The sequence below is a fragment of the Salvia splendens genome, chromosome 10 (genome assembly GCF_004379255.2).
Source record: "Salvia splendens isolate huo1 chromosome 10, SspV2, whole genome shotgun sequence".
Taxonomy (NCBI): Eukaryota; Viridiplantae; Streptophyta; class Magnoliopsida; order Lamiales; family Lamiaceae; genus Salvia; species Salvia splendens.
The window spans coordinates 29,307,644-29,334,382 of record NC_056041.1 but is presented as its reverse complement, the minus strand read 5'-3'; the positions used below and the strand labels follow the sequence as shown (position 1 = coordinate 29,334,382).

The following is a 26,739-nucleotide window of genomic DNA, read 5'->3' as shown; positions in this document are numbered from 1 at the left end:
CACCCCCGAACCTGATTCAAGGCCGGCACGTTTGAGAGCTCGGTGTGCTTTCTCCGGGTAAGGCGTGCCCACCCTATTTGATTTTGGCCGTGCAATCAATGGGAAGGTCCACTCCGGTGAGTATATGGGCTACCTCGTTTGTGACAAGGTCGTGCCCTCCCCCTCCGGTCGCTCACCTTGGCCGGGAGACCACGCGCCCCCTCGGGAGGTTCGTCGACTGGGAGACCGCCTAGGTTGTCGTCGACCACAAAGTTTATAGAGAGTAGTTAGAGAGAAGGGAGAGCTTCAAAGTTTTATAGCAATCACGATCCATATCCACATTGGTCTCTTCGGGATTGGCTCTATAGGCTGGTCGGTTTGGTAGAACTGCCCCGGGAACAAGGTCTATTTGGTGTTCAATACCTCTTAAAACATCTTCGAATTCCTGTAAAAGAGACATAAAAGTACTCGGCAACGAAGTGGTTAATTCGTTAGTGGTAAACAAGGACTATTTGTACACTAAGATGAAAACACTCTCTTTTTCAACTATTGCACTCTTTATTTCTTTTGCTCCCAACTAAAATATTCTTTTTTTCATTCGGACTCTTTTCACTTGACTCTTTTTCAATGCCCTCACCTTTTTTTCTCTCATTCTTACTTTTCTCTCGCCTCTATATTTCACTCGACTCTTTTTCAATGCCCTCACTTTATTTTGTCTCAACCTCACGAGCTCTCCTTGATTGTGACAATTTCTATTGTCCTCTTGAACTTGTTGAGATGTCTATGAGACAAGCGTAATAGACTTGTTGTTGTGGTTGAAGGTGTAGTGGTTGTGAAATCCATCGTAAGTCACCCTACGATCAAACTGACATGGCCTCCCTAAAAGAATGTGACTTGCATGCATTGGCAAAACATCACAAAGAACATCATCTTTTTAATTGCCAATTGAAAACGAAATTAGAACTCGCTTAGTCACTCGAATTTCTCCACATTCATTAAGCCATTGTAGCTTGTACGGATTAGGATGTTTTTCCGTTGTTAAGCTCAACTTTTCCACCATTTCAGAACTTGCAACATTTGCACAACTACCACCACCAATAATCATTATGCACAGTTTATGTTCTCCCTTTGTTGATCATCGTTTCTGTTTTGCATGTTTAGAGCCCTTCGAACCACCAAAATTTCTCCATGTTCTGGTCCAATCTCCTCCAATTGTTTATCCTCCTCCTCATCATCATCATCTTCACGTTCACTTTCAGATTCTATCTCTCCATTTGGTTTCAAAATCATCACCCTTTTGTTTGGACATTGAGATGCAATGTGTCCAATACCTTGACAACGAAAACATTTGATAACTCTTTTTCAATGCCCTCACCTTTACCCTTCTCAAATTCTTTGGGGGAACCCCTTGGATCATGTTGGGGATATCATCATGGATGGGGAATGGAATGAACCGAAGCTCCGAATGCTCCAGGCACAAGCCGGACTCCCAGAACAGGTACCTGAAGATCCTTGACACGCCAATCATTTTGGGGGAAGAAGATACGCCGAGATGGACGTTGTCTCAGACAGGGGAGTTCTCACTTGCGACAACCTGGGAGACCATCTGGGCACAAAGGCCTTTCGTCCTTGGACTTGATGATGTCTGGAGAGCTGGCCTCACCTCGTCGATTGTCATCTTCATTTGGCGTCTCCTATCCAACCGAATTCCGGTGGACACGAATGGAGGAAAATGGAGATGGCATCTAAGTGCCAATGTTGCCCACATCGGCCGGACATTGAGTCTCTCCAACACCTCTTCATTCGAGGGGATGGAGCCGTGAGTGTCTGGAGGGAGTTTGACTCGTGGTTTGCGGGAACCTCATCTTTACTTCGGATTAATGACACAATCCGAGAAAGACTCGAAGTTTTGGCCCAAAGGCTTCAGCAACCGGGTACGAAGCACCTCAGTAAAGTCATGTCGTACCTTATATTATGGTTCCTTTGGGCGGAGCGGAATAGGAGTCGCCATCAATTGGTCCAGTTCAAGGCCTTTAATGTGGTTTGGCAAGTTCAAATGTTTATTCGGAATAGCATGGCTAATGGGAGCATCAAACCGAAGCATTGGAAGGGTGTAAACCTTAAAATCAATGTCCCGAGCCAGGTGAGGTCGAGGAGGAGTAGGCCTCTTCATATGCCGATCAAATGGAACCCGCCGGATAGCCCTTAGATCAAGCTCAATACCGATGGCGCATACTTAGAAGACATGGAGAAGGCGGGAGGGGGAGGAATTATCCGTGATCACGAGGGTAACATGCTCGCAGCCTTCGCCACTTCACTCGAGGCCCACTCGGCCCTTGAAGCGGAGCTTATGGCCATACATCACGGGCTGACTTTAGCCCTGGATTTTGGACGACCTATTTGGGTTGAATCGGATGCCGCCCAAGCGGTTAAGCTCCTCAATGGCTCAAGCAGGGGGCCCGCACACACTAGCCGAATCTTGGCACGCATCGCCATTCAAAAGAGTCAACAGATCACCCGAACAACTTTCATACATCGGGAGGGGAACAAAGCAGCAGACCTCCTCGCAAAAATGGGACTCGAGAGCCCTGAATCTTTCCGCATGAACACCTCAACGGCCCCACGGCTCCTTAAAGCAATTGTCAGACTGGAGGCTATGGGCGTCCCCAATATTCGGGTCCAAACCGAGGATGAAGATTAGGTTTGAGTGCCGAGGAAAGATGTGTAATTTCTTGTATGTACCATGCAATAGTAACTTTGAAGAGAATATGATGAGGTCCGGACCCTGCGGTTTCGGACTGCATACTACTCTTGCCTTCGCTATGGCATACCACTTTTGGGTATGGCCACGTTCTGTAGTTCACAACCTTTCAAAATATAGGGATGAGGGACCCACGAACCCTCCACAGTGAAGGTGTTTGGATTAAAAAAAAAAGAGGACACTATCATGTAATACGCGCCCCTTCACAAAGCCACTCTAGTTTGGTGAGATAACCTGTGGAAGGATGGGAGTTAGCCGTTTTGATAGGAATTTAGTGATGATCTTATTAGAAACATTGCAAAGACTGATGGGTCGGTAGTCGCTCCACGAGACGGGTGCCAGCTTTTTTGGGATGAGCACAATGCTCGTGGCCGTGATGCTTCGTGGTAGGATGGGTCCCCCAAAACTCTGTCTGACTGCCGCCACCACATCCGCCCCAACCGTTTCCCAACAAGCTTGGCAAAAAGTGGTTGTGAATCCATTCGGGCCGGCGCACTATCTCCGGAGATAGCGAATACGGCTTTTTTGACTTCCTCTGCATTAGGCGGATCGAGGAGGGCGTCCACCTCGGCCGAGGTCGGAAGTCGTTGAATTAGGCTCAGGTCCGGCTCCATGAGCGAGAGGGGACCCGGGGCTAGGAGATTTTGAAAAAACTCGACCGCCGAGCTCCTAATCTCCGCGTCATCCGATACTCCCCTACCCTCAATGTTGATCGTGTGTATGCGCATCCGGATTCTCTTTTGTTTGACCCAACTTTGGTAGAATTTCGTGTTCTTGTCACCCTCCGCCAGCCATCTTAAAGTAGCCTTTTGCCTCCAGAAATCTTCCTCCATCTTGAGAAGTCGAATGTACATTTTTTTTAATCAAACACCTTTACGGTGGAGGGTTCGTGGGTCCCTCATCCCTATATTTCATAAGAGGTTGAATACAGATCCTGGCCACACCCAAAGGTGGTGTGCCAACACAAAGATTAGGAGTAGAAAGCGGTCCATTTCCCACAACCCGGACCTCATCATACTCTCTTCCAAAAGACAAGATACAAATGAACAAAATCTAAAGATAAAACACTCCTTCCTTCCTCGGCAACTGTGCTACTCGTGTTCTTCCGACCAAACTCGAATGTTGGGTATTCCCATTTCTTCCATTCTAATGATGTCCTTTAGGGGTCTTGGGGCTGTTTGGGCGGAGAACCTGAGGAAGCATTGCTGGCCAAGGCCCATCTTAGCGAGCAGGTCCGCCGCTTGATTCCCCTCCCCGGGGATAAAGGAGGCGCGCATGGTGTACCGGCGCTTGAAGAGGAAAATTCGCGCCATGACCCGGCGGAGATGTGCCGGTCCCCACGTAAATCCATTGAGGAGTTTGGCGGCTTGTTCTGAGTCCGTCTGGTTGCTCATGTACCCTCGCAAGCTCAAGTCCATGATGAGCAGCCATCAATTCGGCCTCTAGGGCTGAGTGTGCATCAAGGGGGGTTGAGAAGGCCGCGAGCAACTTTCCGGACCAGTCGCGTACCACTCCTCCCCCTCCCGCTCTGTCCGGTGCCCCAGTGTATGCCCCGTCCGTATTGACTTTAATCCACGGGCCATCAGGGGGGTGCCACTTAACAGACGTCACCAGTGGTCTCGGCCGTCTTGAGGCAGGGTGGCTCGGAATACTCATGCCCATTTGCACTCCCTTCCAGTGCTTCGGCTTAATGATTCCGTTAGTCATGTTATTGTAAATGTACATCTGAACTTGCCACACCACATTGTACGGTTTGAATTGGACTTGCTCATGCCGGCTTCTGTTTCGCTCTGCCCAAAGGAACCACAGGATGAGGTATGGCGTTACTCGGGTCTTGTTGTTGCATCCGATGCGACCAGGTCTCAAGCCGATCCGGAATGGTGTCGTTAATCCGTAGGGGAGGTGCCGATCCCCCGAACCACCCGTCGAATTCCCGCCACACACTAGTTGCTCCCCGACCTTGGATGAAGAGGTGCTGAAGGGATTCGGTGCTCGGATTCCTTGGGCAGCATTGGCATTTTGAGGCCAAGTCGATCTTCCTCCATTGGAGTTTAGTATCAACCGGAATTCGATTCGACAGAAGGCACCAGTTGAAGATTGCAATAGAGTTGGTTAGGCCAGCCCTCCAAATGTCTTCGAGCCCTTGTATCCTCGGTCTATGTGTCCGGATAGTGTCCCATGTTGTTGCTAGCGTAAATTCTCCGAGGCTAGAAAGGGACCACCTCGGCGTGTCTGGCCCAGCCTGGTCATGGAGTTGTTGGAGCTTGGCTTCATTCCACTCGCCATCCCTGAGGAATTCTTCGACCCGGGAAGTGTGGTTGCCTCTATCATCAAAAGTAAGGGACCGAAGAGTGGAATCACCCACCCAAATGTCATCCCAAAAGTAGATTTCCCCTTTTTACCCACCACCCATCGAATGTGAGGATTCGCCTGATGTCTTGTGCGCATGAGTCTTTTCCAAGTTGGGCTGTTATGCCCGGAGGGGTTGGCCGCAAGGGGGGAGACCTTCTTGCAATATTTTATCATCATATATCTAGCCCAGAGTGAGCTTTGCTCTCGGAATCTCCACCATAACTTAATGCTAAAGGCTCGGAGTACTTCTTTGGTTTTTCAAACTCCGAGCCCTCCTTCGGACGTCGGGAGGCAGATCTGATCCCAACCGACATATAGGTGAGCCTGCGCCCGGGTATTTAGGAGCCTTCTCCAAGTCGGACTATTTCTTCCCACCACCCGAGCCGTAAGTGGAGATGCCATATTGCAGTACTTAACCATCATATATTGTGCCCATAAGGAATTTTGTTCCCTGAATCTCCACCATAGCTTAATATTAAAGGCGCGGAGTACCTCTTTGAACTTGCGGATTCCAAGGCCTCCCTCAGCAGTGGGACTGCTGATCTGGTCCCAACCTATCCAGTGTATCTTCTTTTTCTCATTAGTCGAACCCCAGAAGAAGCTGGCCATATGTTGATCCAACAGCTTGAGGACACCACCCGTGGGCTCAATTGCTTGAAAGATATGGAGTGGGACCGCCTCAAGCGTGCTCTTGATTAGAGTGAGTCTTCCCCCGAAGGACAGGTGCCGATGTGCCCATCCTGAAATCCTTGCCGCAATTTTCTCCCGAAGGAACATAAACATATCCGATCGCTTAACCCCTCGGTAGATAGGAACACCAAGATAAAGGAAAGAGAACATACCTCTAGGGAAGCCCCCTTCCGTGTGAATAGAGTTCGCCCATCCTTCATGTGCTTCAGCAATATAGAAATTACTCTTAGCAAGGTTGATTTGTTGGCCCGAGACCTCAGCATAATGGTCAAGGAACGCTCTGAGTCTCCTAAGAGATGTCGTGGCCGCTTGCGTGAAAATGATTATGTCATCGGCATAGGCAAGGTGGCTGACCTCTAAGCTCCCCCCGTGTGGCTTTGAAAGTCATCTCCCTATTCCCGAGAATGAGTTTGTCAAGAGCCCGCGAGAAATAGTCAGCTGCAAGAACAAAAAGGGCGGGGGAGATGGGGTCGCCTTGTCTGAGCCCGCGGGTTGATTTGAAGAAACCTGTAGGGGCACCATTAACGAGGATCGAGAACCAACAAGATCCTATACATCTTTCAGTAAGTGCAATCCATGGCTCCGGGAAGCCCATTCGCTTGAGGACCCTGAGTAGGAATGGCCACTGAACTCGATCATAAGCCTTTGCCATGTCTATCTTAACTGCAACGTTCGGGGCCGGGGTACATCTTGCAAGCTCATGGAACATTTCCTATGCGAGGAGCACATTGTCATTTAGCAATCTCCCTTTCACAAAGCCACTTTGGTTCGGTGAGACGACGCGGGGTAGAAAGGGGGTGAGTCTCTTCATGAGGATTTTTGTGACCACCTTGTTGACAACGTTACATAGGCTGATAGGCCGATAATCTCCCCAAGTTTCGGGTGCCGCCTTTTTCGGTATAAGTACAATGCTCGTGGCCGTAAAGCTTCGGGAGAGGTACGCGCCACCAAAGAACTGCCTAACCGCATCCACTACATCCGCCCCCACCGTGCCCCAGCACGCTTGGAAGAAGGTGGCCGAGAACCCATCCGGGCCGGGTGCAGAATTTCCCGAGATGTCAAAAACCGCTCGCTTGACTTCATCTGCGTCTGGCGGTTTAGGGAGGTCTTCCAATTGCTCCGAGAAGGGAAGTTGGTACAAGAATTCAAGGTCCGGTTCAGCGAGCTTCGGGCAGTTAGGCGCAAGAAGATTTTGGAAAAAGTCCACTGCCGAGTCTCTGATTTCACGGTCATCCGTGAGTTCCCTCCCGTTGACATGAATCTTGTTAATTCTCAATCGAATCTTTTTCTGCTTCACCCAACTTTGGTAGAACCTAGTGTTTTTATTCCCCTCTTCCAGCCATCTCAGGGCTGCCTTTTGGCGCCAAAAGTCCTCTTCCATTTTGAGAAGGAGAATGTACTCTGCGACCTGCTTGTTAATCTCCATTCTGTTCCGGGCCTAGGGGTTCTCTTCAAATTCAGATTGTGCCATGGCGATGTTCTCTTCACATGTTTTGAGGTTGGGATGGATATTCCCAAAGACCTCTTTGTTCCACCGTTTGAGCGTTTTCTTAACCCTAGATAGTTTGGTCTTCAAGTTGAGTAGTCCTCCGGCCTCTGTAGGGGCCATCCAATCCATTTGCACCAGATCGGCAAATCCTTCATGCCTAACCCACATGTTTTGTAATTGGAACGCTCTGCCACCCTCTTGAATGGTCGGTAGTTTGCCTCTAATTAGGACCGGCCCGTGGTCCGAGGCTACTCGAGGGAGGTTTGTGACCCTTACCGCATCAAAGAGAGGCGCCACCATCTCGCTAACCAGCACCCTATCCAGCCTTTCCAAGAGGACATTTCTAGCCCAAGTGTAATCCGCTCCATCAAAGCCCGGGTCTAGAAGTCTACAATCTTCGATGGTTTCGGCAAAATCAATCATTTATGCTTGCCGAGTTGTATCACTGCCCATCCTATCTCGAGGGGAAAGGATGGTATTGAAGTCTCCCCCGATGATCCACGGCACTCCCTCCGCCATTTGAGCAATAAATCTCATCTTATGCCATAGATCCAACCGTTCCCCTCTCGAACATTTTGCATATACAGCCGAGATCATGATGGGGTTAGAAATTCTAGGACACATGAATCGTCCGTGTAAGAGCTGATCCGAATCATCTTCAACTTCGAAATCCGCCCCCTCCTCCACAAAGATCCAAATTTTCCCATTGATGTTCGAGCCCTTGTAGTGCATCCCCAACACCTTCGAATACATGTCCGGATTTGGAGACGTAAGGGGCTTCATTATTGCAAGAAAGTGAATGTTATGAGAATTAATTAATCTTTTTAGGACGTTTTGGGTTGACGCATTCGCGATCCCCCTAACGTTCCAAAACAGAAAGTTTATTGACATGATTAACAAGAGAGGTCCGTACCCGGCGGGTTTGAAGGCCCCCCTTGAAATTCGGTGATTTGGAGACCATTCTCGGCATTGCATGTCTCGGCCTCCGTAATCATAGGATTATCTCTGTCCTCGGCTCCATTGGGAGGGACATCCTTTTCCCAATCTGCCATTTCTTCATTCTCCTCAAAGTCCTCCCGAGCCATAAGGGAGAAATATCGGTTGGTACTCATATGATTTTTCGCCTCTTGTTGTTCGGCCCTTTCAAGATCAAAATGAAGGGACGCGCCTTTCGGCTGCCCTAGATCACCCGTTGCCGAGGGTGTAGCGTGCCGGCTCGAGCTAGATCCTCTCGCCGAACCCCCTCGCCCGCCTCCGAAAGAGGAAGATCTAGTGAGCGATCCCCTATCATGTTTGGGTCGGGGGCGACCATTTCGGTCACCTCGCCCGAGAAAATGACCAAGTCCGCACCACCAACGTCTTGTATGTCTCCCATGAAGTCCGGACCCGACCAATTTGGGTCATTATGTTCGAGCGCCCTCAAGCTCGACCGTGAGTTGCTTTCCATGGTCTTGTTCTTCCCTTGTTGTTTCCATTCCTTGTTACTATCATTTTGCCTCAGCTCCTCACTAGCTTTCTTGTCCCCGTGTCCCCCGGATTGTGGCTGTTTTGGTGAGACTATGTTATAGTTGCGCTTCGGAGGCCGGACCGTTTTCCCTGCCGCATAACAAACCTCACTCTTATGGCCGACATGCTTGCACTCCATGCAATACGACGGTATCTTATCCCATTTCACTTGTTGCACCGCCGTGCGTCCACATATATCTAGGATGATCTCATCGGGAGGTGGTTGTGTGATGTCAATTTCGATGCAAATCCTCGCAAATGACAATCTTGACTTGTTGGCCGTTGCTCTATCAACCTGGATCGATGTACCAAGGAGCTTCCCAATGGCATAGAGGGCCGATTGATCAAAGAGGTGGATCGGGAGTCCAATCAAGTTGCACCACACAGCCGCGATTGGGGACTCACAATACGCGTCAAAGTCCGGCGACCATTTGAAGTCCCTCATCGGGTGTCGGTCAATGAACCACACCGGTGTGCCTTTGGGGCCACTAAGGAGTCGAGCATAGTCCGCCAAGTCTTCGAATTGCACAAGGATATGCTTAGCATTAATATATTTCCAAGTGAAACCTCGGCTAAATTTAATGTTATTTAGAGCTTTTTGAATTTGATGCGAAGCCGAAATAGAATGGGAAAACTTACCTACAATAGCATGTCCGAGGGATGTGGCCAACGTTTTGATTTCCGCCCCGGAAAAGTAGATTGATGGAACACCATTGGATGTAGAAGCAAAGCCGATGTTTTGGATGTTCTCCGGAATAAAGACTTGCGGCCCATCATTGATCGACTTGGCCCACACCATATCAGCCATGGATTTGGGTATGTTGGTGTTCCTTTCCTTCGCCTCGTTACCACATTCGGGATAGGTACTTGCCGGGTTGTCTTGAAGATATTTGGAGAGATGGCCTATCTAATTCTATGGCAATCTTTAACTGGCGTCTTCTGTCGAATCGCATCCTGGTCGATACAAAACTTCAGTGGAGAAAGATCGAGCTGGCCTCAAAATGCCAATGCTGCCCCGGGAGCCATAATATCGAATCCCTCCAACATTGACAAGTGGTTTGGGGGCTCGGCCCCTTCCCTCCGAATCAATGACACGATCCCGGAGAGATTAGAAGTGTGGGCGATAAGGACCCAACAAGAAGGTAGGAGGCACCTCTGCCGAGTGATACCTTACATTATTTTATGGTTCATTTGGGCTGAGCGAAATCGGAGCCGGCATGAGCAAATCCAATTCAAGCCGTACAATGTGGTGTGGCAAGTTCAAATGTTTATCCATAATAACATGGCCAATGGGAGCATCAAGCCGAAGCATTGGCTCGGGGTGAGATTGTCAATGAATATACCGAATCAGGCCGGAATTAGGAAACCGAGACCACTTGTCATGCCGGTTAAGTGGCATCCTTCGGAAGAGACGTGGATAAAAGTTAACACAGATGGAGCATACATGGTAACATAGGATAGAGCGGGAGGGGGGGCATTGTGCGGGACCATTCCGGGAAAATGCTTGTAGCCTTCGCAACCCCTTTAGAGGCTCATTCGGCTTTGGAGGCCGAGCACATGGCCCTCCACCATGGACTGGAGATGGCTAAGGAATTCAACCAACCCATTTGGACTGAGTCCGATGCGGAACAAGCTATCGCCCTCTTCAATGGTACTGCATGGGGCCCGGCTAAGGTTCGACGAGCCATGGCACGCCTTTTCATATTCAAGAGGCATCACACCGTCCGCGCCACTTTCATCCACCGCGAGGGCAACAAAGCGGCAGATTTGGTTGCTAAGATGGGCCTTGAACAAGAATCCTGGACCAGTATCACCATTCACAACGCTCCAAGAATGCTTAAAGCAATAGTGCGATTGGATGAAATGGGAGTCCCCTATATTCGGGTTAGAGATAACATTCATGAGTAGGTTTGGTACCGGGATAGGGCTGTGGCGCCGTTTCCCCGCGAGTTAATTGTTCCCCTTTGTAGTGTTTTCTGTTTTTCTTGCCTAAATGTAATTCTGACGGGAGTAGGGTGAGGTCCGGAACCTTTGGTACCGGACCGTGCAATACTCCCTTGTTGTTTCCCTTTCGGCACATCACTCTCGGGTTTGGCCGCGTATTGTATTTTGAACGTTTTGGAATATAGGAATGAGGGACCCGCGAACCCTCCACCGAGATGGTGTTTAATAAAAAAAATCACAGGTACCATTATCAAACGACTTCTGAGCGGAATCAGATGCTGAATCTGCCGAAGACTTGTCCACCTTCCCGCTCATTCCATGGGGGGATCGAAACCAGAGGCCGCGGCAAAGCGAGAAGGCAGAGAGCGCTGTGAAGGCGAGCCAGAAGCGCCACGCACCGAGCCCCGGCGGCATGGTCCAAACATACCGGAGCTTAGATCGGAGGCCAAGGGATACCAATCCGGACCACCGCGGCCGCCACGACCACCCGATCAGCAATCCGATAATGACCGCCACATAAATCGACACCGCGCAGACCAAGTCGTCGACGAACGCCTCCATCACCGCCGTGCTATTGAAAAATTCCATAGCAATATTGTTCAATCCTGCTCATCCCCCTTCCATTTAGCCGAAACAACGAGAGATTTCAGAATGTTTCTTTGTTCCACCTCTTGAGGACCTTCTTCAGCCTTGAGAGCTTAATCTGTAGGTTTAGGAGTCCCCCGGCCCCGGTCGATTTTTTTTTTAATAAAAACACCCCAAGGGGTGGAGGGTTAAGGTGGACCCACACCTGTACATTACCAAAAGCCATTTGCAACAACCATACAAACACCGAGTCGCTAAAAAGTGACGACTCGCCATGACAATTAGAGTACAACGAGGGCCTCCCTAACAACTAGAGTGGTCATCTTTATACTCTCAAGAACCCTATTACACTTTTGATGCAGCCTGTGCATCACCAAAAACCTTAGTACATCTCCTAATTAAGGCTCGCGATAGGGATACCATGAATCAATGTGTCACCGTAGCAACATTCTCCTTCAAATGCCATGAATCAATGTGTTGCGCTTTGATGTACACATCGCCCTCATGTACCTTGCCTTTCCTCTTTCTTGACACCAATTGGAACCCATCATCATCCACACGTGGTTGACTCCTGCTAGCCTCTTTAATCTTCGACGGTTCTGCATCCGTTGAACATCAATATACCAATTCGGGCTCCCATTAGGACCATTTAACACTATTGTTCAATCTTGCCCATCCCCCTTCCATTTAGCCGAAACAACGAGAGATTTCGGAATGTTTCTTTGTTCCACCTCTTGAGGGTGAGGGCCTTGGTGGCTCGAGCCTCGGCGCCTGGCTGGCGCGTGCCGCGGTGGGCGTGCTTCCATTCTCCAATGGTCTGACGGTGAGTAGGGGTTGGGCGGCCATTACGTCGAGGGTCTTCTCCGCCGTGTTCAAGGTAGCAAGGTGGATGATTTCATGTGTTTTTGGCTGCACATGGGCCTCAACGGCTAGGACCTCTCTCGAGCCCCCTTCGTGGTATGCAACCATGCAACTTTCCGAGGGGGGGTTTGTATCTTGATGGAGACACACCCAAGCTGATCTACAAGGACAAGAAGATGGATCCATTGATCATTCCAAGTGGGCCAATTACAAGAGCTAGAGCTAAGAAGATAAAGGAGTCCATGTTGCTTTTAGTTGTTGAAATAAAAGCCCAATTGTGGGCCAAGTGGTGAATATTATTCAAGTTGTGGGCAGCCCAAGGCTTGAAATTTGGAGTCACTACATATCACATTTTGGAGGCCCAAATTGATGATACATGATGCATTTTCGTCCAAGTTGGAGAAGCCAAAATGAAGGGTCTATTTTAGTTATATTTTATGTTAAATAAGTGACTTTAGATGTCCAAGAGTTACACCAAAGGTTTAGGAGTTATTAGCAGCCAAAATAAAAAACCGAAAAAAACCCCAAATACATATTTCACCTCATATTTTTTTCTTGACCATTTCCTTTCATCCTTCATTCAAGGGCTGAAGTTTGGATGGTCGTTAATAGTTCTTGTTTGTTCTTGATTTGTTTTTACTTGTGTTATCTTTGCAAAAGAGAAAGAGTGGTAAAAGGCTTGAGTGGTGAGATTATTTGAGGGGGTCCCTTCGGGGACATCCGATAAAATTGGAATGATACAGAGAAGATTAGCATGGCCCCTGCGCAAGGATGACACGCATAAATCGAGAAATGGTGAGATTATTTGAGGGGAGGTAAAAGCCAACGAGTGATATACACGATTGTTTTGTGAGGTTTATTTTTGTGTGATACACGAGTGAACTGTGAGGATGGATTCTATGATGACAATCAAATTGATCCTATGTTGAAAGCCATGCAACAACATTTTAGAAGGCTTGGATGTGTTCTGGAAAGTGTTTCAGAGCGCTTGGAGAGGCTGGAACTTCAAGCAAATGCAAACAATAACGAGGAAGAAGAGAGTGGATGAGAGGATAATGATATAGGCATTGAAATGAGATACATGGAAACGGTAGAAGAGGGCGTACAAATGAAGTTGATGGTGATTTGAGAAGCATTAAACTGAAGATCCCAACATTCCAAGTTTGGCAAGGATCTAGAAAAAACTATTCAACAGTTAAGAAGGAAATTCTTTATTTAGTTCTTTGTATCCAAAAATTTGAAAGCGATCTTATCGATCAAAATTTTTTTGTTAGGATCGATTGTAAATCAGCTAAAGACATTCTTGAGAAGGATGTTTAAAACTTAGAATCTAAACAAATTTTTGCTAGATGGCAGGGAATTCTCTCTGTTTTTAATTTTGACATAGAGTTTATTAAAGGAAGTAATAATTCTTTACCTGACTTCCTAACTCGTGAATTTTTGCAGGAAAGTCATGCATCGGGAGATTGACAAAGGAAAAAAGAAGGTTAATAAACCTTCAAAGGAGGATCGTCAAATGCAGTCTTATAAGGTCGCATGTGCTAAAACACAAGAACAGCTTAAAGCTGAAACTCTTGAAAAGACTTCTAAAGAAAGGAGGCTTAGGGATGATGCCTATGCATTGGCAACCAGGACTAATCAGACCAATGAGTATATTTATCTGTACATTCCTCTCTCAACTGAATGGATTTGCCCAGTTGAGGAAAAATATGCTCACCTCTCTCCAGGAGAAATTTCTACCTTTTATATGAGGGAGTTTGCTGACCCCTTTCTCTATCCAAAAGTATTTCAGTATTATTTTGCTATACTGAGCACCACAAAATCTGTGGATTTTGATTCTGTCACCAGGGCAGAAACAGAATGGGTTTATTCCAAAGCCTTTATTAAAAAGGTCATCTCCCCAGAAGAATGACAAGGTGACTTATACAGTTGCCGAGAAGTCGCAAAAGAAAAAAGAACCTGTGATAAGCCATGGTTCAACTACTTTGATTATATCAAAGCATGGAAGGGAGCTTTCTGTTATGAAAACAGAAAAGCTAAACACATTTGATTCCTTCAATTCAGGGACTGTGAAACCACTAAATTTCCTCAGTGGTTCATTTTCTGGTTTTCAGAATGGGGATTAAATCCCATCATTCTTCCTGATAAGGTTAGGAAGGTGTTCGAAGACTTTTGCAAGACTAATCAGTCTATGAAATTTAAAGAACTCATGTTCGCCACACTTTATCAGGTGCCCTGTATTCTTAAATGGGATGTTGTCATACGAAGCATTCCAATTAAGAAGCTCGAAGTCCTTCAGGGGCATATCCCATATTTGGGAAGAAGAATTCTCATCAAATGGTGGGAAAAATTTAAATTTTTTGAGGAGTCGGTTTTCTCTAAAATAGGAATTATTAACCTTGAGCCTGCTAATGCTCCACCACCTCCAGCAACCCCTAATAGGGATCTTGCAGAAATTTTGGGAGAACTTATCAAAAGGTCCCCTAGGAAAGATCTAAAAGATCTCAGAAAACTTCTTCAGCAAAAGCTTTCTGAGGAAGGAAGCGATGAAGAAGAAACAGAAAAATTTTCTGATGAGTCAGCCTCTGCAAGTCGTCAGGATGATGATGACATTATGTTTGACTCTCAACTCCCATGATTATGATCATGATTGTAAAAATTTGTGTTTTATGGTAATACCTTTTTTAAAAAATAACTTTGGAAAAGAAATTCGTCTTCTCCAGAATATTAAAAGAAGTAAAGAAAGGCTTATTGAGCTTGATGAAGAGAGATATTTCTACAGAAGGAGACAATGGTCCCTTGCACCAATTTATGAAGAAATTCATAGTCTTCATGGCATTATATGCGAATGCAAAAGAAAAATTCAGACTCTCACACTTATCAGTGCATGTTAAAAATGTCTTATGAATTTTAGAGACAATACTCTTGATAAAAGAAATAATTTCGGTCTTGAAATTAAAATCCTTAATAAGGACCTTTCAAGGTGGGAAGGACATGTTAAGAGTCTTTCTAAAGAGCTTATTAGGAGCGCATCCTTCGGAGAAAAAATTGAGATCTCATCTGTTTTGCAGCACTATAAGAGAATTATTACAGTGGCAAAAAGAAAAAGAAGGATTCTCATTATTATTGCAGCAGCATAATTCATTGCTGTCCTTTTCAATCTCTCTTTAAGGCAAAAATTATTGCCGACAAGTTTCTGTTCATCTTTTGAAAATTCAGGAGAATCTTTTGACTTTCAAGAAAAGAAAAAGGATGACTCACCTCCATATGACGCAAGCAATGACGAATTCCCAATTAATTGTTTTGAAGATGTTGCTTGAAGTCCGGAAAAGACCTTATTTATAGGTGACCTTTGAAGTGAAGATCTCACGCTTCCATTACAGACTCACACTTCCACACACTATCTCATGCGCTGAGAATTCATTCTCTTGTAAAAATTTCCCTGTATATTACAAGTTTATAATAGTATTCACTGTATATTACAAGTTGTATCTCCATCCCTCTCTACCTTGCAATAGGACCACCTAGAGTGGTATCAGAGTCACGTTTAGTGGCAAGGTATGTAATTAACAATGTAATCTCAGTTTTAGTTTCGTGAATTCTTGTTAATAACTCTGTGCTCTTGTTTAATTTAATTTTGTTTCTTCGTTCTTGCTGCACCTTTTTATCCTTCCTTTTCCGGTCTTCTACCTGGAGAATTCATTCCTTGAGAAAACGACTTTGGCCATTCGTCGCGTAGCCTGAATAGCATCCTATTGAGCCGTGAGGGCGTTTTTGGATGTTGGCATAAACCATTGACAGTTTATCAAGCCATGAATTCTTTAAGTAGAATATTGTCGAAAAATAAGGATAATGAAGGAAGCAGTGCTTCTAGTTCTAATAGTAACAAAGAAATAATAAAGAATTTTGAAAAATCTATTCAAAATTGGAAAATTCCAAATGAACCTTCCGTTTATAAACGGAAAGGAATTTTTGATACAACACCTTGCGATTATATCGTAAAAACTGTTGAAGAATCCCTCACTTTAGGAACGGGATTCAACTCTTTTAAACTTCTTTCTAAAACTTTAATTGAAGAACATAGGAAGAATTTCAAATTCCTTCATCTTGGACTAGTTCAAATTGGACTAAAACCTGCAACTAGGATTGGTTTAAACACCTCTGCTTTAATTGCTGTCCGTGACAAAAGACATCTTAAATTTCATGATTCCTTGTTAGGTATTGTGGAAACTAGTCTTTGCGATGGACCAATTTATTTTAGTTGCTTTCCCAGTGTTGTCTTTAACAGACACAACCTTAATGCATGCTTTAAGCTTAGACATTAAAACTGAAGGTTTTAATATGGCTAAGGAAGCAAAAAATGTCATTCTTACATATAGAATACAATATAAGGTTATGAATACCGCTTTCCCAAGATGTAGAGAAATTTCTCATAGGTCTGAAAAACAGACTACTCTTTTTATTCCCTTGAAGATTTCCCACCTCTCGAAAAGGGAAGGACCCGGAAAATCCGAGCATCATTCGAAGCCGGCTCGGCGTTAGTGAGTACGGGATGGCCGAGGACCAATGCAATCCGCAACACCCCTCGAGACTCGTCCGCGCCTTCGGCCTCGGACACGCATGCGATGGACCCGACGCCGACCGAGATGGACATAGAAATGCCGCGGCCTCCTTACGCACCCAGGGTCGAGAGGGACTCGTGTGATGATCCGCGAACCGACCCAAACGGTGTAGCTAAATCAAAAGATAAGCCGACACACAACCTTTTAGGAGGCAATACCGAGCCGGGCGTGGGGAACCCCACCAAGCCAAAATCCATGGCCGACATGGTGCGGGGACCATCGGCGGTTGAAGGCCCACAAGTCTTTGTCCCGGAGAACATCCAAAATATCGGCTTTGCTTCCACGGCAAACGGAGTGCCATCCATTTACTTCTCCGGGTCAGAAATCCAAAGGTTGGCCTCGTCCCTCGGCCATGCTATTGTAGGTAAGTTCTCGCACTCAATCCCGGCTTCCTATCAAATCCAAAATGCTCTAGACAACATTAAGTTTTGCCGTGGCTATACTTGGAAATATATTAACGCCAAACATATTCTTGTTCAATTTGAGGACATGACGGACTATGCTCGGCTCCTAAGTGGACCCAAAGGGACACCGGTATGGTTCATTGATCGGCATCCGATGAGAGTTTTCAAATGGTCTCCGGAATTTGACGCCTATTGTGAATCTCCGATTGCGGCTATATGGTGCAACCTAATTGGACTCCCGATCCACCTATTTGATCAATCGGCCCTCTATGCCATTGGGAAACTCCTTGGTAACCCGATCCAAGTAGATAGAGCGACGGCCAACAAATCAAGACTCTCCTTTGCGCGGCTATGCATTGAGATCGACATTACAAAGCCGCCACCCGACGAGATCATCCTCGACATTTGTGGGCGTCCTTTGGTGCAGCAAGTAAAGTGGGATAAGATCCCGTCCTACTGTGGAGAATGCAAACATGTCGGTCACAAGAGTGAAGTTTGTTACGCTTCTGGGAAGGCGGATCGACCTCCAAAACGAAATTACAACTTAGCAACACCAAAACAACCACAACACGGAGGAATAGGAGCTAAGAAGAACAATACTGATCCGAGGCACACCGATAATAACATGGAATGGAAACAACAAGGGAAACACAAGGGAAAGGAAGGAAACATCCGGATGAACCCGAGAGCCAATATGTACTCGGGGGCGGAGTGGTCGGGGCCGGACTTTTTGGGTGATATGCAAGGTGCCGGGATTAAGGACATGATCATCATCCATGAGGAGCATACCACCTCTTCACCTAAGGGGGTGCTCGCTAAATTCCCCTCTTCTGGAAATGGGCGCGGGGGTACGCCAAGAGGAGCGGATATGGCGCGGCGAGAAGTGAACCCGACTTCGGGGGGCCATGTGCAACCGAAAGGCTTCTTTAAACCCTTCGACCTAAAGAAAACCGAGGCACAAGGGCCATCAAGTCACTTGAGTACTAACCGATATTTCACCCTCATGGCTCAAGAGAACTTCGTGGAAAATGATATGGAAGACGAGGAAAATTGGGATGATACCATCTCCCATAATGAAATCGATGAGGGCGCCAATCCCGCCTCTTTGGAGGCCGCGGCATCTCATGGGGAGAAGGACCTTCAAATCATTGAATTCCAAGGAGGGGGGACAGCCCCGCCGGGTACGAACTCCTCTTGTTAATCATGTCGTTAAATTTTCTATTTTGGAACGTTAGGGGAATCGCGAATGCGTCAACCCAAAACGTCCTAAAAAGACTAATTAAATCTCATAATATTTGTTTTCTTGCAATAATGGAGCCGCTTACCTCTCCTAATCCGGACAAATTCTAGAAAGTGTTGGGGCTGTCCTACATGGGGGCGAACACCAATGGGAAAATTTGGATTTTTGTGGAGGAAGGGATGGATTTTGATGTGATGGATGACACGGACCAGCTGCTACATGGGAGGCTCACTTGTCCCCGGATCTCAACCCCTATTATGATCTCGGCCGTGTATGCTAAATGCACGAGAGGAGAGCGGCATGCCCTTTGGGAAAAGATGAGAGATATTGCCCAAGTTTCGGAGGGAACACCGTGGTTCATTGGAGGGGACTTCAACACAATCCTTTCCACTCGAGATAGGACGGGAAGCGACACAAACCGTCAGGCCGAAATGGTGGATTTCGCAGAGGCCATTGAGGATTGCAGACTAATGGACCCAGGCTATGATGGGGCTGAATTCACCTGGGCAAAGAACGGCCTCATGGAAAGGCTGGATAGGGTGTTGATTAGTGAGATGACGCCCCAATTGTTTGATGCAATAAGAGTCACTAACCTACCCCGTATTGCTTCGGACCACGGGCCTCTCCTCGTCAGATGCAGGCTACCTAATGCCCACGGGGGTGGTAGAGCCTTCCGGTTCCAAAACATGTGGGTCCGGCATGAGGGTTTTGGTGAGTTGGTGCAAGAAGATTGGATGGCTCCCACGGAGGCTGTGGGCCTCCTCAATTTGAAGATCAAGCTGGCTAGGATCAAACAAACGCTTAAAAGATGGAACAAGGAGGTTTTTGGGAATATACACGCCAGCCTCAAAACTTGTGAAGAGAACATTGCGCTGGCTCAATCGGAGTTTGAAGGTGACCCCTCGGCCCGGAATAGAACAGAGGTCAACAAACAAATTGCTGAGTACATCCTTCTCCTTAAGATGGAGGAAGATTTTTGGCGTCAGAAGGCGGCCCTCCGTTGGTTGGAAGAAGGGGATAAAAACACTAGATTTTACCAAAGTTGGGTGAAGCAGAAGAGGATTCGGCTACGTATCCACAAGATTAACGCTAATGGGCGTGAGCTTACGGATGACACGGCCATCAAAGAATCGGCGGTTGAGTTCTTTCAAAACCTCCTAGCCCCAAGCTACCCGGAGCTTGTGGATCCGGACCTCAGCCTCTTACATCCACTCCCTCCCTCGGAGCAGTTGGCGGGCCTCCCCACACCCCCGGATGCGGATGAGGTGAAACGAGCTGTCTTCGATATCTCGGCCAATAGCGCGCCCGGCCCGGATGGCTTCTCGGCATTGTTCTTCCAAGCTTGTTGGGGCATTGTGGGGCCAGACGTGGTGGAAGCGGTTAGGCAATTTTTTGGTGGGGCTTTCCTCCCCCGCAGCTTCACGGCCACGAGTATCGTACTCATCCCCAAGAAGCCTTTACCTGAGACTTGGGGAGACTATAGGCCCATTAGCTTGTGTAACGTGATCAACAAGGTGATTACTAAAGTCCTCACGAGGCGCCTTGCCCCATTCCTTCCAAGTGTTGTTGCACCGAATCAAAGCGGGTTTGTCAAAGGGAGGCTCCTCAATGACAATGTACTTCTTGCACAGGAGATGTTCCATGAGCTCCATAGAAGTACACCAGCCCCTAATGTTGCTATCAAGATTGACATGGCTAAGGCCTATGATAGGGTTCAATGGCCGTTCCTCCTAAAAGTCCTCAAGCAAATGGGCTTCCCCGAACCTTGGGTGGCGCTCATAGAAAGGTGCATCGGGACATGCTGGTTCTCGATCCTTATCAACGGGGCCCCGACGGGCTTTTTCAAATCCACTCGTGGCCTTAGACAAGGGGACCCCATTTCCCCCGCCCTCTTCGTCCTCGCTGCGGACTACCTCTCGAGATCACTCGATAAACTTATCCTCGGAGACAAAGAGATGACATATAAAGCAACCCGAGGCAGCATGGAGATCAGCCACCTCGCCTATGCGGACGACATCATCATCTTCACGCAAGCGGCCGTAAACCCCCTCCGGAGGCTACGTGCATGTCTTGAGCATTATACCGAGGTGTCCGGACAACAAATCAACCTCGGCAAGAGCAATTTCTACATCTCCGAGGCGCATGAAGGCTGGTCAAACATAATTCAAAGTGAAGGAGGTTTTTCACGAGGTACGTTCCCCTTCCTTTACCTTGGTGTCCCTATTTACCGGGGGGTGAAGCGCACGGATATGTTCATGTTTCTTCGAGAGAAAATCTCGGCTAGGATATCTGGATGGGCTCACCGACACCTTTCCTTTGGGGGGAGACTAACCTTGATAAAAAGCACACTTGAGGCGATTCCCTTACATATCTTTCAAGCGATCGAGCCAACCGGCGGAGCCCTCAAGCAATTAGATCAACAAGTGGCTCGCTTCTTTTGGGGGTCGAGTAATGAGAAGAAAAGGACGCACTGGATTGGATGGGATCAGGTTTGCCTACCCACGGCCGAAGGGGGCTTGGGCATTCGGAAGATCAAGGAGGTCTTACGTGCCTTTAATATTAAACTATGGTGGAGATTCCGGGAACAAAACTCCCTTTGGGCTACGTACATGATGACTAAATATTGCCTTAAGGCGTCCCCACTCACAGCTAGAGCCTCGGGGAGGTGTAGCCCTACTTGGAAGAGGCTTTTGAAGGCTCGGGCACAGGCGCAACCGTACATTCGTTGGGTGGTGCGAGAAGGTAAGATATCTTTTTGGGATGACCTATGGCTAGGAGAGGTTCCTTTGAGGGAACTTTGTCTTGATGATAGGGGAGGCCCTCTTGTCCATGTTGCTGATTACATTATCAATGGAGCTTGGAATGAAGCCAAGTTGCGGATTCTACAAGCGCAAGCCGGTCTTACACAACACATCGTCCGGAAGATCCTTGACACGCCAATCATCCCGGAGGGGCCGGATGTGCCGAGATGGAGGCTTTCACACAATGGGGAGTTCTCACTAGCATCAACTTGGGAGACCATCCGAACTCAAAGACCTATCATCCAAGGCCTTGATGACTTATGGAAAGCAGGCCTCACGTCTTCTATTGCTATCTTCATTTGGAGACTCCTATCCAACCGAATTCCGGTGGATACGAAGCTACAGTGGAGGAGAATGGAGATGGCATCTAAGTGCCAATGCTGCCCTCATAGACTGGGCATCGAATCACTGCAGCATCTCTTCATCCAAGGGGCTGGCGCCCGAGGTGTGTGGAGGGAGTTTGACTCCTGGTTCGAGGGATCTTCACCACCTCTCCGGATCAATGACACCATCCCAGAGAGGCTCGAAGTTTGGGCACGGAGAGTCCAACAACCCGGTAAGAAACACCTCAGCCGGGCGATGCCGTACCTTATTCTTTGGTTCATTTGGGCTGAGCGAAACAGGAGTCGTCATCAATCGGTGCAATTTAAGCCTTTCAATGTGGTATGGCAAGTGCAAATGTTCCTTAGAAATAGTATGGCCAATGGATCCTACAAACCGAAGCATTGGAAAGGAGTCCGCCTCAAGATCAACGTCCCGAGTCAGGCCGAGCCACGAAGGACCAGGCCCCTCGCGATGGTGGTCAAATGGAACCCGCCGGATGAACCGTGGATCAAACTCAACACTGACGGAGCATACATGGAGGCAACGGATAAAGCCGGGGGGGGGGGAGGTCTTGTTCGTGACCACGAGGGCAACATGCTTGCAGCCTTTACCTCCCCACTCGAGGCCCACTCAGCCCTCGAAGCGGAGCTTCTGGCCATCCAATTCGGGTTGACGCTCGCCGCAGAATTCAGAAGGCCTATTTGGGTTGAGTCGGATGCACAACAAGCGGTTAAGCTCCTAAATGGCACGCACTGGGGACCGGCCCATATTAGTCGGGTGATGGCACGACTAGCAATCCTCAAGCGCCAACAAGACACCCGTATCACCTTCATCCACCGGGAAGGGAATAGAGCAGGAGATCTCCTCGCCAAAATGGGATTAGAAAGAAATGACTACTGGCGTATGAATGCCCTCACGGCACCAAGGCACCTCACAGCGATGATTAGGATGGATGCAATGGGTATCCCGAACATTCGGGTCCATAATGAAGAGGAAGAATAGGCTCGAGTTTTGGTGGAAAGGGATATAGTCTTTCTGTTGTTGAATTGTAGTTTACCTTTTGAAAGGGAGTATGATGTGGTCCGGGCTTGTGGAACCGGACCGCATACTACTCCTAATTTTCGTTTAGGCACACCACTTTCGGGTGTGGCCACGTTTTGTATTCAACCACTTTTGAAATATAGGGATGAGGGACCCACGAACCCTCCACCGTGAAGGTGTTTGATTAAAAAAAAAAAAAAAAAAAAAAAAGATTCCCCAGACCATTACTTGGGATCAGGTTAAATTACCTGAAAAATGGCTCCTAGAAGAAGCCATAGAACCTGAAAAACTCGAACCAAGAAAACTTGAAGACATTATTGAACACCAAAATGGTGATGTTGAAATCAGGTTTTCTGATACAAGAATAGCTCGTCTAAATTTAAGACAGCCAAGTAGAGCTTCTACCTCTTCTGTTCCTTTGTCTGGTCTTGAAAAAGAAAATATTAAGGGAACAGCTTTCTCTCCTTCAGGAATAAATCGTCCTGAATATAAAGTTGAAATTTCTTCTTCAAGCGGTTCCAGAAGAGATTCTCCTACTCCTTCCGACATGGGTTGGAGTGATTACTCCATAAATACCCTCACAAAGGATGAAAATCCGTTTGAAGGAGAAGCTTTAAAGTCGTTCAATTCGGAAGATAATTCCGTCAAACGAAAATGGTTTTATTTAAAAAATCAGAAAAGCCAAGAAAAATGGATTGATCTTTATGAAAGATTCCTAAAAAAGGATAGTGGTTGCTTTCTTGGATTTTTTGAGTTTATCGAAGAATTTTATGCTCTTCAAAAAAGAAAATTTCCTGATTTCGAAAATGAAAATTTTGTTTCAAACATCAATTCCTCTTATAAGCAATTTGTGACCATTTTGGCAAAAACTGTCAAAAGCATCCATCCTCCCGAAGTAAATCTTTCTTTTAAACATAATGAGGAAGATGTAATTGCTGCTCCCTATAGAAAAGGGCTAGGGGGAAAAATTGAAGATGTAATTTCGCAAAATAATTATACCAATCATTATCTCAAAACTGTAGGAGAACAATTGAGTAGGATTGAAAAAATCCCCAAAACTCTTGGGGAAAAACCCTCTGTTTCAGGAGTAAAAAGAGCCGATAAGGTTTTATTTAAACCTATGTCTTCTGAAAAATTAAATTTAAAGGTTATTCCAAACTCCTCTTCAGAAATGATAGAAGAGTTAGGAAAGAGACTTAAAAGTCTAAATATTGAAGAAAATAATTGTGCTCCTTTAATTCAAGGATAAGGATTTACGTCTGAATCAGATCAAGAAGATCAAAGTATAGATGCTTCAAGTGTATCTGATAAACAGGCAGACCTTATTGATGATCAAATTAGTTTAGAAGGGAAAAATAACCCTTTTGAAATAAATAAAATATCATCTTCTTATAAGAAGAGAATGGTCTATAATATCCCGGCAAAACCTTATTATCACAGGCCAACGCCAGTAGAAATGCAACTTGAGCAATTCGCTGAGTATAATGCATGTTCTTATGATGCAAAATCCATTAATGAATGGAATATAGATGGTTTATCTGAATACCAGATTCAAGCAGTCATTAATTATATGACTATGTATGCTTCGGCTTGCAGAGTTAATGGTACTGATGACAAAACCATTGCTTAAGCAATTGTCCAAGGGTTTACTGGCCAACTTAAAGGTTGGGGGGACTTTTGCTTTAATGAAGCAACAAAACAACAGATTCTATCTGCTGTTAAAACTGAAAATAGGAATGACACTCTTGTCAATATTCCTGATAGTGTTAATACACTACTTTACACTATAGCCAAACATTTTATAGGAGAAGCCTCCTTACAGCTTGATAAAACTCAAGAACAATTGATGAATCTTAGATGTCATAATCTCTCTCAGTACAAGTGGTACAAAGACGTTTTCTTTTCCAAAGTCTTTATGAGAGAAGATTGCCATCAAGATTTCTGGAAAGAAAAATTCTTATCAGGATTGCCACACTTTTTTGCAGAAAGAGTCCGAAATAGGATTAAGCAAAAGAATAATGGGAAAATTCCCTACCATATTTATACATATGGAGATTTATCTTCAGAAATAATTTCTGAAGGAATCAACATATGTAATGAAATAAAACTTCACAAACAAGTACAAACAAAAAGGTACTTGGAAAAAAGATTATCAGTGACTTCTGTGAGCAAATTGGAGTACAACCGATTAATCAAGAAAATTCTAAAAGAATAAAAAATAAAGAAAAGTATAGAAAACCCTATAAATATAGGGAAAAGGAATTTAGGAATCCCTTAAGGAAGAAAAAATACAAAAACTCATCCTTTATTAAGGAAAAGTAATTTCCTTCTAAAAGGAGTAAAACTCCAGTTTGCTATAAATGCCATAGGCCAGGGCATTACGCTAATAAGTTTAAAATGAAAAAGAAAATCAATAGTCTATCTATTGATGAAGGATTGAAAAAATCCTTAGAGAAAATTCTCTTATCTGATTCTAATGAAGAAGAAGATTTGAAGATTCTTGCCTTAAATGAGGAAGAATCCTCATCTGAAAATTTTGACTCAAGCGCTACAGATTGTGATGGTCACTGTGACTATTACAAGACTCTCTGTAAAGCTAATGGTTTATGTGTTCTAACCAAAGATGAAAATTTTATTCTTGATATCATAGATCAAATCAGTGATCTAGATAAAAGAAGGCAAGCGCTTCAAAATTATATGAAGCATTATAATCCTAATTTAGAAAAGGTTAAATTTGAGGAACCCAAACCAGAAGCTTATAGCTTAAAAGAAATTCTTGGAACAGTTAAAAACTCTAGTAAAGAAAAAGAATCAAGCCAAAATGATCTGGCTCAGGAAGTTAAAACCCTTAAACAAGAACTTATAAGTTTAAAAAAGAGAGTCCCACTCTTAGAACTTGGTCAGCAGAATAAACCTGACCCTAGTTCAGAAGAAGAAGCTGAGAGTTCAAAAAACAATAAGGATAATCTTCTTGGATCCTTAGTTTTTGTTAATGTTATCAATAGAGTAATCACTCATACACGGTATATTCAAATTACCAATATTGTTAAAAAGGAATATCTGGTAACTGCCAGAGCAATGGTTGATTCAGGAGCTGATCTTAATTGTATCAACGAAGGATTAATTCCCTCACGATACTTCTCAAAAACCTCAGAATCCTTGAATACAATCAATGGGAAAAACTAAAAGTAAATTATAAACTCGAAAATGCAGCTGTCTACAATAATGGAATCTATCTTGAGATGCCATTTATATTGGTAAAAGATTTATCTCATGACATCATTCTTGGAAATCTTTTTCTAAATATGCTTTATCCTATTCAAAGCATTGATAAAAAAAGGAATTACAAGTTATGTAAATTCACAGAAAATCTTTTTAAATTTATAACTCAACCTCGATATCATGAGATTGATGTTATTCAAAAGAGAATCAAGAGAAAAGAGAAATTCTTAAATTCCTTATCTCAGGAATTAAACTATAAAAAATTAAACGAATGTTTAAAACAACCTGCTATTCTAAATAGAATAAAACAAATTCAAAATTTCATAGAAAAAACTGTCTGTTCAGAAATCCCAAATGCATTTTGGGAAAGTAAGAAGCATATTGTTCATCTCCCTTATGAACCAGACTTTAAAGAAAGCTCAATTCCCACTAAGCCACCTCGCCTATGAGAGAAGCTCCCACATCTCTCTAGAAAGTCTTGCCCCAACCATCTCACGCCCAACGCCGACGTCTCCCTCACCTTTGGGTGAGGTGGATATGCGGCCGGCCTAACGTCGGTCATGGTCCAGCCCGGAAGGGACTCACCGGGGAAGGAGGTCAAGGACACGAGTCCCTCTCCCTCGCCGAAATGGGTTTTCCGACCAACTAATGCGAAACGGAATATGAAAAAGTCAGCCACTCCCCACCCCATTAAAAACGGTGGTAATACAAAACGCAGCGCTTGTGTGCCATTGACGGAGACCGGAAGGGTGAGGAAGAAGATTGTCTTTGAGTTCGATGAGCTTTTTGCCGGAACTAATGGTGGAGGTAGCGCCATTGCCGGAAAAGACGGTTGGAGCTCCCTGCCCGGGGAGAGAGAGAAGGGCCGGTGGAAGAGAAAGGCACGACCTGGCCCTTTTGAAGCCTGCACCGGAGCGT

The 26,739-nt window shown here is 45.7% G+C and overlaps 1 protein-coding gene and 1 non-coding gene across 2 annotated transcripts; both read left to right on the top strand.

Annotated features, from left to right (window-relative positions):
* The first annotated feature begins 2,224 nt into the window (after positions 1 to 2,224).
* On the top strand, positions 2,225 to 2,680 carry LOC121752879. The gene has a single exon (XM_042147969.1). The coding sequence runs from the start codon at positions 2,225 to 2,227 to the stop codon at positions 2,678 to 2,680; it is 456 nt and encodes a 151-aa protein (XP_042003903.1).
* Positions 2,681 to 12,871: 10,191 nt separating this feature from the next.
* LOC121753450 lies at positions 12,872 to 12,974 on the top strand. Its single transcript, XR_006040427.1, has one exon. It is a non-coding gene; the product is annotated as a U6 spliceosomal RNA (small nuclear RNA).
* Positions 12,975 to 26,739: the final 13,765 nt, after the last annotated feature.

Excerpts from the sequence above, each read along its gene's own strand:
- LOC121752879 (XM_042147969.1), top strand. The coding sequence starts at position 2,225 with ATGGAGAAGGCGGGAGGGGGAGGAATTATCCGTGATCACGAGGGTAAC.